The sequence below is a fragment of the Fistularia commersonii genome, chromosome 36, assembly GCF_037954325.1.
Source record: "Fistularia commersonii isolate RoL2024-O1a breed Wild chromosome 36, RoL_Fcom_v1.0, whole genome shotgun sequence".
In the NCBI taxonomy this organism is placed as follows: domain Eukaryota; kingdom Metazoa; phylum Chordata; class Actinopteri; order Syngnathiformes; family Fistulariidae; genus Fistularia; species Fistularia commersonii.
Window position 1 is genome coordinate 3,985,158 of NC_141319.1, and position 15,088 is coordinate 4,000,245.

Below are 15,088 nucleotides of genomic sequence, written 5' to 3' on the forward strand. Positions count from 1 at the left end.
CCGCCGACGGCTACTTTGACGCGAAAACTGGGGAGGGAAGGGACTGGGGTTTGGTTAAAAACAATCACACGGTTCGGATTTAAACTCACTTCAATAGAAAATATTCTATAAAAAAAAAAAAAAAAACATGAATTAAATGAAAGCACGAAAGAGTGGGGCGTGAAATTGTGTGGAACGGTGGCTTCTGACACTGAGCGTCTGACAGAGAGAAAAAAAAAAAAAAAAAAAAGAGAAAAAAGGAACACTTATTAGATTATAAGAGCACAGTTCGGTGCGGCTTTTCAACCTTTCAAAAAAAAAAAAAAAAAAAAATTAATTACTTTCAGGAATAAATAGGAGAGAAAAAAAAAAAAATTAGGGGAAGGAGGACGCCCGACCCCACAGATTAGATTCGGTTGTAGCGTCTTGAAAATGAAGATTGTGCACAGAAAAGCAGCTGATTTAGTGACCATTTCCCCGCATCCCCCACCCTACTGAAAAGAAAAAAAAAAAAAACCAACTCACAAGATGGACATTGAGCGGACAGGCGCGCGGCGGCCGTGGAATCGCTCTCTTGGAGCTGAGCGACGCCGCGGGTTTCCTTACAAATCCATTAAAAAGGACAGTGCATAAGGTTTTTTTTTTTTCCCATCTGGCGTAGGGGGCGGCGGGGGTAAATTAAGAACGACGCAAACCGATGATGAAATGAATTTTGTGTTGACTTTTTTTGTTGGAATGACAGAGGGGGGCCGACGGTTACAAACTCTTGTTTTTTTGTTTTTTTTTTCCAACAACTTCCGGAGCGAGATTGGGGGGAAAAAAACAAAACAATGCCTTTTACACGACGATTGGTTACCTTAATATCAACATTACCTTCTTTGTCTTTCCACTCTTCATCACACTGAAGAAAATGTTTTTAAAAGAATAAACAGGTCGTTAAACTACGTAAAACACTCTGGAGCACCATTTATCACAAACATGGACTGAGACATGAAATTACAATCCCAGAATGAAAAAAAAAAAAAAAGAAAAGAAAAAAAAAAAAAAAAGGAAGCCAAAAGTTGGTTCTGGCCCCGAAAGGCAGCGATCTCGACTGGTGGCATTAAGTTTCGGACTTAATTTCAGACACGAGTCAATCCAGTCAACCGACTACAGTGCATTATTACGGTGTTTTTGTTTTTTTTTTTTCCACCTACAGGGTAACAATGAACGACCTTTGACCTCCAGCAGGACCGAGGGGGACGAGGGGGGGGGGGGCGGGGGGGCGGTGGTCATTCTGGTCCACTACACCTGTACGATGTGAAATGTGTTTCCGATGTGAGTGAATTCTCTCAGGAGACTGGCGGAGAAATGAATGTCGTTCTTTTTTCGTTTTCTCAGGCGTCTATTTTTTTTTTTTTTTTTTTTTTTTCCTCTCCCCCCCCCCCTTCCGCCGTGGGTTTCCCGGCTCCGGCGGGGCTCCGGCCAGGGGTGCGCCTGGAGACGCCCGGGTCGTACAGCACCTCGCCGTCCTTTGGGTTTGTCAAGAGTTCTCAAAGCCCCAGAAGACGTTTTCCTGAAATAAAATCCAGTCACGGGATATGGAAGGATATTTGAAGCGTCTGTTAAACTGGATAGGAGGAGTCACAGAGTTCCCGGCTCCTGTCGCCGTTTCATTTCCCCCTCCGCCTCACCACTCGGCGTCCCCGATGGCTTTGGAGAAAACGTAGTCTCGCCCGTTCAGGTTCATGATCCCGTCCTTTAGGTGGAATTTCCATTTGTTCTTACTTCTGTGGATCTGGGGAGTGACAGAGGAAAATTGATGAGCGTATTTAAAAAAAAAAAAAACAAAAACAAATCACGACTCAGTTTCGCCTGAACGCGTCAAGAACCATTGGAGAACCGATGGTTCCACGACCGATTTGGTGCCAGCTAATATGGCTCCGCGGTTCCAGCAAAAAGCTTATCCCACTGACGGGAGATTTGGACCGGGGTTGGTGTCGACGTGATTTCTCCGAGCCCCGGTGAGTGCATCATCTGTTCCTATCACAGATGGGGTGTGGAGGTTACAGTGTCACAAGCTGGATTAGCAAACGCTACGTCTCGGTCGCTTCCAAGAGCAGGATGGGAGGCCAGATCCACGGCGTCATCCCGGCTATCAGCTCATGTGAGGATCCCGCGGCCGAGCGCGGGGAACGCTGAAGGCCTCGGAGCATCCCGTGCACCGTCTGCACACACGATCCGATCTGTCGGCCGCAGCTCAGGCTGTTTGCAGATGATACTCTTCTCTACATCCAAGCAGAATGTGAAGAACCAAGCATCTACGACGAATAAACACGAGGCTAAATATTTGAAATATCTCATCTTGTAGCTGTCACGGCGAACCAACTTATGACTCTTGGCGTTTCTTTTAAACACGCCTCTTTTTGCCGGCACTCTTGACAGAGTGGTCTCATCTTTTCAAATAAGCTCTCCCTTGATATTTGTTCACGGGCTGTTTTAGCGAGGGTTAGCTTGCCGACAAACCCTTTGACGGAGTCAAGCGTAGCAGTGAGGCGCAGGCGGGATTTTTCAAAATAAAAAACCCGGGAGGCTCGTGAAAATGAAATCGTTACTTTTAAACAACTTTATTCTTGTCTTGTGGGGCCTGGTACCGAGGGTCCACGGCCAGAGGGTTAGAGATGCAACCATTCACGCGTCTGCCACATGAAGGGTCTTCAATGAAACTCCTGCATGTTTCTGGACTGTGGGAGGAACCGGAGGAACCCAACGCAAGCATGGAATCCGACCAGAGACCCTTTTGTTGTGAGGCAGAATCCCTTACCACTCAGCCAGAATATTTAAAACCAAAAAAAAAATTGGTTTAGATCTACGTGATCACGGTTTTCTCTTTAAGCTTGAAATTTAGTTGCGATATTCTTTAAAAAAGTTAATAGTGAATGCTTGACGGTCCTTGTTATGGTTACATAAACTCAGATTACCGCTCCTCTTTCATCGAGGTGCAAGTTATTCTTACGCCATGATGTCGCCAGTGTTATGCTTTCAGACTAATACTTGTTTCACTGACTTGTGAATGCAGTCTGTTTCCATTTCAGGGTTTTTCTGCTTCTTGTTTGGCAACTGTTGATTAAAAGGATGCTGAAGGGTCGGCCCTGCGGTTCTTTGTGTCGCTTGCACAGCCGGGGGTGCTTATGACGGCGTGGCCTCTGGCCGGATTACTCCACAGATTTGCTCTTCTGGCGCTCGCCGTGGATTTTGTCTCGTCTCGAAATGTTCGCGTCGACCTTGCGGGCTTTGTAGGATCTTCGTTCGTAAACTCAGCGATCCGGTGTCGTTGAGAAGAAACACGGATCAAAACAACTGGCCGGCGAACGAGTAAGAAGAGCGTTCCCACTGGCTACCTCCCTGCTTGTCACACGGCATTTTAATTCACGTGTCTAATTTTTACAGCTACAACTCATCAACAAACGTGACGTGTCAAAATTAGCCACATGGATCATGTGACACGGCACGTCTCTTGAGGTCACGTCCTACCTTGTCATACTGACACACCACGACGTTCTCTGTGTCGAACAGCTCCTGGTCCTCTTCGTCACTGACATCATCCCCGCTGTTCAGCGGCTCCTGGAAAACAAGCAAACGCCAGTTGGTTAAACAACAGCAAAAACCTTCAACGGGCAGCGACGGAGTTGCGAAAATCCACCTCACCTCCTCCACCTGTCCATCTTCTCCCCCGTCCTTGTCTTTTTCCTCCTCCTCGTCCTCGTCATACTCCTCCTCCTCATCCTCGTCCTCCTCGGAGGACGTGTCCCCGGCGCCGTCCACCTGCAGCATCATGGGCGGCTGCTGCGCCGGGGGCTGCGGCTGAGCCTGGGCCGGGGCCTGTGGCTGGGCCGGGGCCGGGGCCTGCGGTGCGGCCGAGCCCTGGGCCTGCTGGACCTGCTGAACCTGCTGCACCTGCTGGACCTGCTGGACCTGCTGGACCTGCTGGACCTGCTGGACCTGCTGGACCTGCTGGACTTGCTGGACTTGCTGGACTTGCTGCACCTGGGCCGGCGCCGCCTGACCGGGCTGCGGAGCCAAGGCTGCCTGCATCACCTAATGGGGAAAGCAGGAGTGGTGAACATGCGGAGAAAGGTCTCAAAGTTGGAACGCGGCCGGGACAGAGGGATGTGCAAAAACTGAGCCGCAGAATCTGAGCGAAGGGGTGAAATGACTGACGTTTGGTCCCTAAAATATAACTCAAATAGATCGTCAATACTCATAAATATCTATAAAAACCGTTGTATTTCACATTGCTACTTTATAATCTTCTTCTTTCGGCTTTTCTCTTCAGGGGTCGCCACAGCGAGTCAACTTTCTCCATCTAACCCTATTCTCTGGATCCTCCTCTCTCACACCAACTACCTTCATATCTTCTCTCTCTACGTCCATAAGTCTTCTCTTTGGTCTTCCTCCAGACCTCTTGCCTGGCAGCTCCAATTCCAGCATCCGTCTACCAATATATTCTCTATCCCTCCTCTGTACATGACCCAACCATCTCAGTCTGGCTTCTCTAACCTTCTCTCCAAAACATCTAACATGTGCTGTTCCTCTGATGGACAGCTTGTGTTATTTTTCTTTCTGCGTGGATCTCAGAAATGACATTATAAAGACGAACATATTCCAATTGCACATACACTTCTACGATGGAACTACTGCGATGTGTGTCAAACACAAAAAAAACAAATAAATAAAATAAACAATCGTTGAGGGTCTTCAGGCGCTGACCTGCGCGTTGCCTTGAACCTTGTTTCCCGAAGCCAGGACGATCTGCTGGGGCTGGATGATGACGCCTGTTTGCTGAGGCATGCCGCCTCCCTGCAGGGGAGCCAGGACCTGGACAGGGTGCAACGCACATCTGTAAGCTCTGTATTTTATCGGACAAATGACAACACATTTGACTAAAACGGGTGCAACTGGCGGTCTCTCTTCCCAGAGCGAAGAAAGGCCAGCGCAATTTCGAAACAGGAATTTCAAAACATCCTTGACTTCATTGATATCGCCCGAGAGCGCAGCTGAATATTTTCGGCGTCCGTGCACACGAGGCCCTCCTGACTTTCCACAACCACTTGTTGGATGTTTTTCCCCGTTCCTTTTTCCATCCTTCGTATTTATTGTTCCGCGAGCTGGTTATTTCCACTGCGGCGGGGCCAGAAGACACGCTGCCAAACCCTCCACAAACAGATTGTGGACTGATCACTCGCAGATTTATACAACAGATCAGGGTGTGTGTGTGTGTGTGTGTGTGTGTGTGTGTGTGTGTGTGCAGTGCGGCCTACCTGTTGGATGACCGGAGCCTGCACGGCGCCCGGCTGCATCTGCTGCTGCACCAGGATCTGCTGCTGGGGCTGCGGGATGACATACTGGACGCCGTTGGCGGCGCGGACCACCTGCAGGATCTGACCTGGGGGGTCACGAGGAGGAGAAGATGTAGATAGGGGGGTGTTTCAGTACGTTGCATTAGAAGTGGACGCCGGGTCTGATGGAGATGCAGGCTGGAGTGCGGCTCACCCTGGCTCGCGATGAGCTGCGGATAATGGCTGATGCCTGCGGGCAGGGCGAGAGTTGCCGCGGCAGCTGCTGCACTCTAGTGGAAGAAGAGGGGACGCCAACATGAATCTCAATCACACACACACACACACACACACACAAGCGTCGCGTCCGCGGGGGGAAAAACAACTCTGGCGTTTCCCTCGATATCCCACCCAGGTGGGAGCGCGTCTCTTTTCGTACCGACTCGCAGACAAGCTGTCTGTACAGTTTGGACGGAGAGAGACGGAGGGGCGGGGAGGGGCCCGGCCAATCAATGCGCTCCGGCCAGGTTTAAGATTTTACACGGAAAATCAATACGTGGCGCTCAAGATGCCGCGCTGGCCGCTGCTGCAAAAACAAAAAAAAAAAATCAGGAAACCACGGCAAGCTATATGGACAGGTGTCACACTGAGGAGTGTGGAATATGCAAGCGCTACAAGCAAGGTTTATCATTGAGTAAATGTCAGACGGGGATTTAAAATAGACATCGAAAGCCGCAAAACAATTTCAAACTCGTGTGTGAAGCCCACCCAAATTTAACATTTGGGTTTGAGATGGATGTTTTTCTTTACGCCTGCCAATGAGTGCAACAGACGATATGAGGAAATAAAAAAAAAAAGCAGCACTCAAAAAAACAAAAATAAAAAAAATAAAACGTGAGTGTAAAAGGACGCAATGACAAGCCGTGGCGTGGAAACGTAACCTTTGCAGGTCCCGGCACGAATCTTCAATGTGTAATAAGATACAGACAGACTGAACAAACCCGACTTACTTTGTATAAATATCTGTGGGGAAACTGAAGAATAGTCCCTTAACATGCAGGCTTATCGGGAGATCATTTCTATACTCTGGTCAGTGGACTGGTTGCATGAGAAGAGAGAAATCAAACACACTGCTATGTCACGTCACGGCCTCCTTCCTGGACCGGTTGACTTTGACACGTCTGGCATATTTTGCCGACGCTGCTCATGCTCGCCTTGCGACCCTCTTTCAAACGACTCTGTCGAGGAATCCAACCGAGCCGCGTGGGTGTTCACCTCCGTGTGAACGGGTCCCGGAAGACACTTTGCTAACACCAGGACCTCAGAGGCAAGGCTGAAAGCTAGCTTTTCCTCTTCTTAACCCTCTCCAGGCAGATGTTGCAGATTTGCAACAGCTAAATGCTACTTAGCTAATTACGCCACAACTTAATTTGAGCCTGAGAGGGTTTATGCAACTTTGCAATTTTCTTATTGGTTCTAACTAGTTTGATTCCCAGGCCGATCAAACAATCTGTATTAAGACTGTCGTGCTACTTGCATTGAGTGGTGAAGGGCATCTGTGCGCAAATCAGACAACCCATTTTAAATATTTGACGGGGCTCTTGAACGTGAACTGGAATACACAACTTCAACTTCTGACAGGTTGTCTTTACTCGATAGTCGCCGTCTCCTTACCATCCCGGTTGTACTCATGTGCTGGAGAATCTTGGAATCGGGAACGATGACTTGCTGCTGGGGTGCTGGAACACAGAAACAGGCCTGGGTCATCATTTAATAAACATAAATATTTGAGTAGTTCAGTCTTTCAGAGCTCACCCTCTTCAGAAGACCTGTTTAATAGGAAGGAGTCAAATTCAGTTATGCAGCTCTCACATTTATTCCGACACTTAGCCCGCTCTATTCGACTAAATCTCCTTCACAGAGCATCACGATGCCGTCTCGTACCCGCAATCTCGACACGCGGGTCCTTCGCGATGCCGTCAATAAACGTCGGCGTCTACATTCATCACATCAAAATGCAGCGAGTGTCAACGCACTGCTGCGGCTCTTAGCCTGGTCTGAGGCCTGAAGCCCCGAGCCAGTGAGGGTGTGGGTATTATGGATGTCTGCCCTGTCTGGAGGTTAGAAACGCAAATAAAGTGAATTATCACTTACAAAATGTAAAACCAAGATAACTTGAAGGTTAATATGGATTCAATTTGGCATGGACGGATGAATTGTGGTGGAGACCGGAGTTGACGTGTCATGGCTGTGATTCACAGCTGCCACGCCGCTCCTCCCGTCGCCTCTCTCGATTGGACGTTCCAAAAACAGCGACCATAGCGGGGTATTTTTACAGCCTTCCCAACCGTGTGTTTCTTTTTGGGCTGAATTGTGGCACCTTTGCCTGCTGCCGTAATGGAGAACGTTTCAGGGCACATTACACTCCAGCAGAACTAGCTATCCGCTAATTCACTTGATTCAATTTCAGAGTGTGTGCGTGAGTTAACCGGGTTTGGATTGTGCTTCGAAATCTCACTGAAGGAAAGATATACCTTAAGCTAGTCCCGTTGATGACCACAGATGATTTCACAAAGAAAACAGAAACAATTTAACTCCATTAATGGAGGGAATGAATGGGATGGAGGGGAACGTTGACATATGGCTGATTCTGAGACGTGGTGTGTGACATTATACGGGCGACATCCTTCCTCAAGCTCTGATCAATAATCTCATTCACTGCTCGTGGAGGATATTTGCTGTTAAAAAAAAAAAAAAAAAAGGAAACAGGTTGGACAAGCACTGGGTCACTTGATATCTGACCGGCCCTCGCTGGGCGTCTCAAAAACAAGGTTTAGATTTCACGAGCCTGCTTTTTTCCGTTTCGGCTTGAAAATCAACATCTAGAACTCCGACATGGGTGGACTCGCCGTTTCCTCGGCCACATCACAGATACAACGCTGAGCCGCGCTCTACCGTACTGACCTTGCTGCTGTTGGGGGGGCAGGATGACCTGCTGGGTCTGCGCGGGCTGAGACACCTGCTGAACCTGCTGGACCGGCTGGACCTGCTGAACCTGCTGCTGCTGCTGAGCGGCCTGTAGGGCTGCCTGCTCCTCGGTATGGAAGCCCTCCACTGCCTTGGACTGCAACAGCTTGTTCTCCCATAGCTTGAAGCGCCAGATAAAATCAACAAAAAAAAAAAAAAAGGGATATAAAGGCCAATCAAATCAGTCTACATTTGAGGATCATGTTTTGTTGGTTTCCGTTTTGGAATATTACAAAGCGCACTGAAATCTGTGACCCTCCACCAGGCCACACAGTTGGGTTTGTGCGCGAGTAGTGGTTGCTGGTAAAACCAAAACACAGAATACTAGCGAGTAGCCTCCCCAACCAGATGACACGTAGTATTTCCCGCTGAGGCTGCACACATGAAACAATGCTGCTGAGGTCACTCACCGTTTTCAGCTCCAGGAGCACTTGTTCGTCCACTCCCTCGTCCAGAAACAGCTCCCGCACTTCGTTGATCACGTCCTCAATCACAGACTTATACAGCTTAGGCTGCAGAAAGGAAGGGAGGGGGGTGGAAGTGAGGAAATATTTTGTGTTAATTTTCACAATACGACAGGAAGGATGCAAAAAGGAATTAATTATAAAGTAAAATGATCATTAATAGCCAATGCAAACACAGGGAGGGGTTCAATAATACAGGTGGACTTGATAATGACCTTTGACAACAACTACAGCGATTTATTCTCATGTAATCCCAACGCCGGCCCCGCGGACATGCAGCCGCAACAACAACAACAACAACAACACGGATTAGGGCCTCTTTTCTTTTGTTATTAATATCCGCGAAAGCCGCATTACGACCGAGGCGGCGGGATATAAAAAGCGCGGTGGCGCATACGGAGGCCACCGTCCCCGATGTCCGCGCTGCGGACCTCGGAGCTCCGCTCCCCGCCGCTCCTCTCCTCCACCCCCCGGCTGCTCCTCCACTATTTAAAGCCGTCTGGTGTTTATATGTGCTGTGACGTAGAGCCGGGTAGCACCTTCCCATCCCGGGCAGTCTATATTAGAGAGCCAATATGGCTGTATAAAACCAGGCAACCGAGAGGAGGAGGGCCAGAAGCGCGGAGAAGGAGAGACGTGGAGGCCATTTTACGGAGCGCTGCACGGAATGTAGCCTTGACAAGCGGAGGGGTGTTTTTTTTTTCTTTTCGGTCGAAATAGCGTTAAAATGTTCGGCTGTGTCAAAATGATTTTTTTTGGTTGTCTTTTCAGGGGGTAAACTGAGAGGACGTGGGTTAAAAAAATATAAAAATAAAAAGAAATAACTGGTTATGGGGCGGCTATTCTGCTTTCTGGTCGTGGAATGGTGGACAATGAGGCAACGGGCTGAAACGTTTGAGGATTGACTCGGCTGCGGATACTTGAAAATTTATAAAAAAAACGTTTTTTTGCGCTATTCATTCAAAGTGGAGGATGCGAGGTGCTTAGAGTACATCTGTTCCAAAAAAAACTAAACGAAGTAACCATTTGTCCCTTTTTGACTCACTCCTATCAACGAAAGCAGCCACTCGAGGTTCATCCGCACTCACACAAACGCGACACATCGGATGTAACTAGCATTAATTTTAGATGTGACAAAGCCAAAGTTAAATCGAGTGGCTAGAAAGGGGAGACACACAGACGTAGAAGTCGCATTTTCATGTGAAAAAAAATCCAAACTTCTACAAGTTTTAAACACACCTCTCATGGAAATCGACTACTCTCATTGCTGCTTTTTTCCATATGGTCTCACCTGAAAGACCATCGTTAGGCTAATGTTAGTTTCCAAAACCGTTTAAAATGGCCGATAGATTGAGCCCATTTTAATTTTTTTATTGGATATAACAGTGATGTGTGCAAAAAAGGAGGAAAAAAAATCAAAATCGTTTTGCTGCATAAACAAAACCAGATGGTCGACAGCTTTCCGTTAACTTTACCCCCATTTCCCCGCTGACAATCCTTGAGATTGATCCTTACCACTGGGTTCGAGTTAGCCGAGCTCGCCATTATACGCGTAGTGTAAAAACCACACGGAAATAGACGAGGAGCAGAGCCAAAAAAATGACAAAAAAACGGTTAAAACAACTGGGAAAGGTATTGTAAAACAGCCGGCATCACTCTTGTAAATAAAACACAGTTTTAGCGGTCTTATTTACAATCCCGGGCTGCGACTCCCCAGCCGTCCTGCTTCCGCCGTTGTTCTGCTTTATATACTGAGCGATGGAGTTGCGAGTGCGCGAGACATAGGGCAGGGTCAAGCCGCGCGTAACGCGAGATTTGGTGTGGAGTATGCGTATTCGCGCAAAGCCTACTGGGAAATGTAGTTCTTTTTTTAAATCACGTTGAAGTCTTGAAACGCACACGGTAGACTCTTTATAAACCCACGTCTGCTGAGCTACCACTATTAAAATCGTGACAATTCTGTAATTATTATTATATCATTAGTAAAAAAATGTTTATTTTTTCAATTACGACAAAGTAAGCTTGACAGTGTAGGCCCTCCTTGATCACAATACTGCCTAGCTGCGGGAGCTAATTGAATAAAAGCACGTTATGATTTGACGTGTTTGCAAAAGGGAATAGCAGTTCAATTTTAAATGCACGCTCCACAATTTTCCACAACGCCACGGGTTTCTTGTCCCTGTTCCTTTTGCATCCCAAGGTTTGCCTGAAGCGGGTGGCACGGCATTACCAAGACTCACTGCGGCGTGGACCCATGCTCTGCAGGCACATTATGATTGAATTTATTATTTCACAGGCATGCTTTAATAGGCATGTTTTTCCCTCCTTATTTTTACTGGTTCGTTAATTTACCTTTGCAATTTTGTTCACGTTCCCACACGGTGCTTAAAAATTATACAAGTGATTGAATTAACGATGAGTTATTTTGACTTCCAACACATTGGGAAACGCCAATATAGACAATGTTAATCTCCTGCGGTTGACGGGAAGGGGAATGCCTCTTGTTGAGCATCCCATAATGAAAGACTTGTCTTGGAAGCAGTGAAATTTTATGCCATTAAGTTCAAATAAGATGTCTCCAGTGTGAAAGCAGTTATTTAATGCTCAGTTTATGACTCCAGCGTCTTCCTTTTAATTTAATGTAATAATATAAAGCTGCCACAAGAGTGTGATCAAGCTACGTGCAGAGGTTTCCCTCTCAGAGGCAGAACACACAAACAAGACCCTCTCTGCTTCTAAAAATAGCAACACGTGTAAAACACAAACTTGATGTGCGATTTGGTTCCTACTTTTTTTTTTTAATGAAAATAGTCCGTTTTGTATTTTTACTCCAAATTAAACAGTATAAACATTTTGTGCACAATTTTAGATTCCACAATAATTGGCTATCTCATTAAAAGCAGAGATTACATGGATTTACTGTGTGCATTAAATGTGAATGCACCATCACATAGCACTTATATGGCTATCTAAAGATATGTACATTCATTTTTGGAGTGGCCTCAGAAACTAAACTGTTCCCTGACAGTTCAGCAACTCTGTATTTACCCGTTCGGTTCGAGCATTCGGTCCGTCGTGTCTCCTGAAGTTGCCTTTCGGAGATGAACCGGCTCCGTTTATTTTGTTTTTTTTTTCAAATGTAAACTTGCAGGACTTTTTCTTCCCGCCGGCTCGGCTTGAGCTGGTTCGGATCTGTGAGGTCAGATTAACACAGCGGGAGGGATTTGCATTTCCATTACTGCAGATTTGAGCGGCGGCTTTGAGGTGTGATCAACTGCTTTCCGCCAAATAGATGGCATTTTAAAGTGGTCACTTTAAAAGGACAGATAAATGCATTTCCCTTTCCATGACCGCTTCACATTGACACTTTCCATTTGTTTTCATCGCATATCGTTCATATCAATCAGCATATAAGGGAAACAGCGGATATCTCTCCACGGCAATTCATCAATTTATTCATTCGTTCATTTATTAACTATACTGCTTCACCTGCAGTCAGGGTTGCCATGGTGCTGGAGGCCATCCCAGCTGTCAGTCAATCACAGGGCCAAGTATAAAACCATTCATCCATTCATTCACACCTCATATAGACATACAGGACTGTCTCAGAAAATTAGAATATTGTGATAAAGTACTTTATCTTCTGTAATGCAATTAAAAAAAAAAAAGTCATACATTCTGGATTCATTACAAATCAACTGAAATATTGCAAGCCTTTTATTATTTTAGTATTGCTGATTATGGCTTACATCTTAAGAAAACTCAAAAATCCTATCTCAAAATATTAGAATATTTGAAAAAGTCATTTTTGCTTTTTCAATTGCATTACAAATGATAAAGAACTTTATCACAATATTCAAATTTTCTGAGACAGTCCTGTACACCCATTCACTTTCATTCACAAGTAAAATAGAGATAAGATAAGATAAGATAAGATAAGATAAGATAAGATAAGATAAGATAAGATAAGATGAACTTTATTGATCCCCATAGGGGATACCAGCTGTGAGGCTGGAAGCGCTAAACACTGTGCTAGTGAGCCGCCCTCCATTTGGTTGATGTTGAATATAAGAATACACTTGAGAGCAATGTTCCCTCTAAGCTGCACAACTGCACAATTGCGCACAGCGCACAAGAAAACCTATCTAGCGACGTTAGTGCACCGCAAATGAATTACATACGTAACATTTTTTTCCGTATCATTTTGCTGTGTAACTCAGTGAGTGACAGGTGTCCGGCCAATCATACGATACGATGCAATCACGCTACGCAGCCAATCACGGCATTGACAGTACTCGAGCAGTTGCTCTGCCCATACACGCTATATAACAATAATAACAGTGTGGCGGAGTTAAAAGACCCTAATGCTAACATGCTAACATGCTAACCCCTTATCATGGCGAAACGAGCGGGCGGCGAATGCGACACGTCCACTCACCAAACCAAAGCAAAACAGAAATGCCGTTCTTTTATGTCGGAACGGCTGTTGGAGTATGTGCAAATAGAAGAACAAGCGATGAAACCGGGTGAGATTTTTCTTTTTCGAGTGAGAAAGATCTGCTCTGCAACACATGCAGCGAAGCTAAAGTAGTAAGCCAGTTTTCTGATGGAAAAATATGGACTAAATGGAAGCTATGATCCCAGTTGTCTGTACGCCCAGACATATGAAAAATTAGAGGGAACATTGCCTGAAAGGGACTAAACTAAAGGTGACAAGCCCAAGAAAAAGCGAGGACAACTTTCGAACCTCATCAAGAAGCTCAATGGAAGCTTTGAAAGGACTTTCACAGACACCGGTTGGATCCTTGTGACTGAGTTATGATGTTAACGCTCCCGCTACACGAGCGTTTAGAATCTGTATTGGCTTAGGAGAAAAAAAAAGAAGACGAAATATTCCCCGCTTTTCAGATTCCCGCCACCTATGCGGATTTTCTATCTGATGTTACATGTGTGAGTCTGAGGAGTCACACGCGACAAAAACAAGCTAATGCAAAGGACAGATGGCGAAGTTTCAACCGCTCACGGGCTTCAGAGACGCTGCCGGCGGCTCGGGAGTCGCGCTAAATAGCCAGATACCTTTCAAAACATCTACAAACCCATGAGATGCAGAGTTCCAGCTTGTCCCCGGTGGAATTTTCAGCTGTTTCTGTTTCCCGCCGGTGTCCCGCATGGGACGGCGGAGCAACGACAGCTTCCTCTACGGCGAGTCCGCTGCAACCCCAGAGCTGGAAGCGGCGAAAAAGTAAAATACGCCGTTTTTAGATCGATAACGAGCCGGCTAAAGTCTGCGGTTATTGAACAGAGGTGTTCCTTGAAAAGACGCCGGCAACTGTGTGTGTCACTTAAATTCAAGATTCAAAGTGTTTATTTTCATATGTAAAGTATAAGTACAATGAAATTCTTACTTTTCTGTCCCCAGTGCATTGGGATTTTTATTGGCAATAGGTCGGTATTGTAAACAGAGTTACGTGCGGTGAGGTCCATGGCTGGTGGGGCACCAACGTTTACTGTAGCTTGCTATTGCTAATTCTATTATTTTGTAGCCGAGTAGTAAGAAGGATCCCTGGGATCACCAGTGCCCCCTACTGTGAGGCACCGTCACTGCGTGCCTCACTTAATGTCTCTTCGCAGTGGTTTTATGATCCCTCAGCACAAGTAAAACGTTACAGTTGTTGATGAAAAACATTATACACGTCAGCTAAACTATGGAAATTTAGTTCATGTCTTAGCAATGCGGTCTCAGTGGATAGCATGGCAGCACAGTTAGCATAATCATCGCGCAATCCATAGTGGGCTCAGCCGGTTGCCGTGTCAGTGCATGTCTCTTCTTCATATTTGAACGGTAAAAGTGAATTATTTTTCAGCGATTTTGGGAAAAAAAAAAGGTGAAGTTAAGTGGAAAATAACTTGATAGTACAAATCACTGAATAAATATAACAATATAACCATTTAATTTATTTTTTATTTTACATTATTTTCTTTCCATGATGTCAGGTGAGGCCCGGCCTCCCCTGCCTCTACAGACCGCACATCACTGATTGTAAACATTATTATAAATATGAGCAGCTGTTTGTGGACGAGAGGGTGAACGTTTTTCGTCCGATCGTGCCGTTTGAATGCGTGAGCTAATGGTTGTATGTGGTAAGCGTAGACAGGTGAGCGGCCCAGCATTAGCCCCGCCTCCAACCCAGTGGCAGCAGGGATAGGCTCCGCCCCCTCAAAGGATAAGCGATGTAGATAACGGATGGATGGAACAACAGGCGTCACTACCGTCTCCAAACCGTCCCAAATCCCACTCCCGCC

The 15,088-nt window shown here is 46.2% G+C and overlaps 1 protein-coding gene across 1 annotated transcript; it reads right to left on the reverse strand.

Annotated features, from left to right (window-relative positions):
- Positions 1-31: 31 nt before the first annotated feature.
- Positions 32-10,538, reverse strand: gtf2a1 (general transcription factor IIA, 1). The gene is made up of 10 exons (XM_086142978.1): positions 10,301-10,538; positions 8,732-8,833; positions 8,259-8,442; positions 6,969-7,033; positions 5,512-5,587; positions 5,280-5,404; positions 4,729-4,836; positions 3,667-4,056; positions 3,493-3,582; positions 32-1,756 (listed from the first exon to the last, which is right to left on the reverse strand). Exons 1-10 carry the CDS (start codon positions 10,328-10,330, stop codon positions 1,649-1,651), a joined length of 1,278 nt encoding a protein of 425 aa, XP_085999104.1. The 5' UTR covers positions 10,331-10,538; the 3' UTR covers positions 32-1,648.
- Between the last annotated feature and the right edge of the window lie 4,550 nt (positions 10,539-15,088).

Coding starts and splice junctions, on each gene's coding strand:
- gtf2a1 (XM_086142978.1), bottom strand. CDS start 10,330: ATGGCGAGCTCGGCTAACTCGAACCCAGTG. Junction 7,034..8,258: donor GCCCCCCCAACAGCAGCAAG/GTCAGTACGGTA, acceptor TCTGTGTTCCAG/CACCCCAGCAGCAAGTCATC. Junction 4,837..5,279: donor AGGCTCCGGTCATCCAACAG/GTAGGCCGCACT, acceptor CACCCTGTCCAG/GTCCTGGCTCCCCTGCAGGG.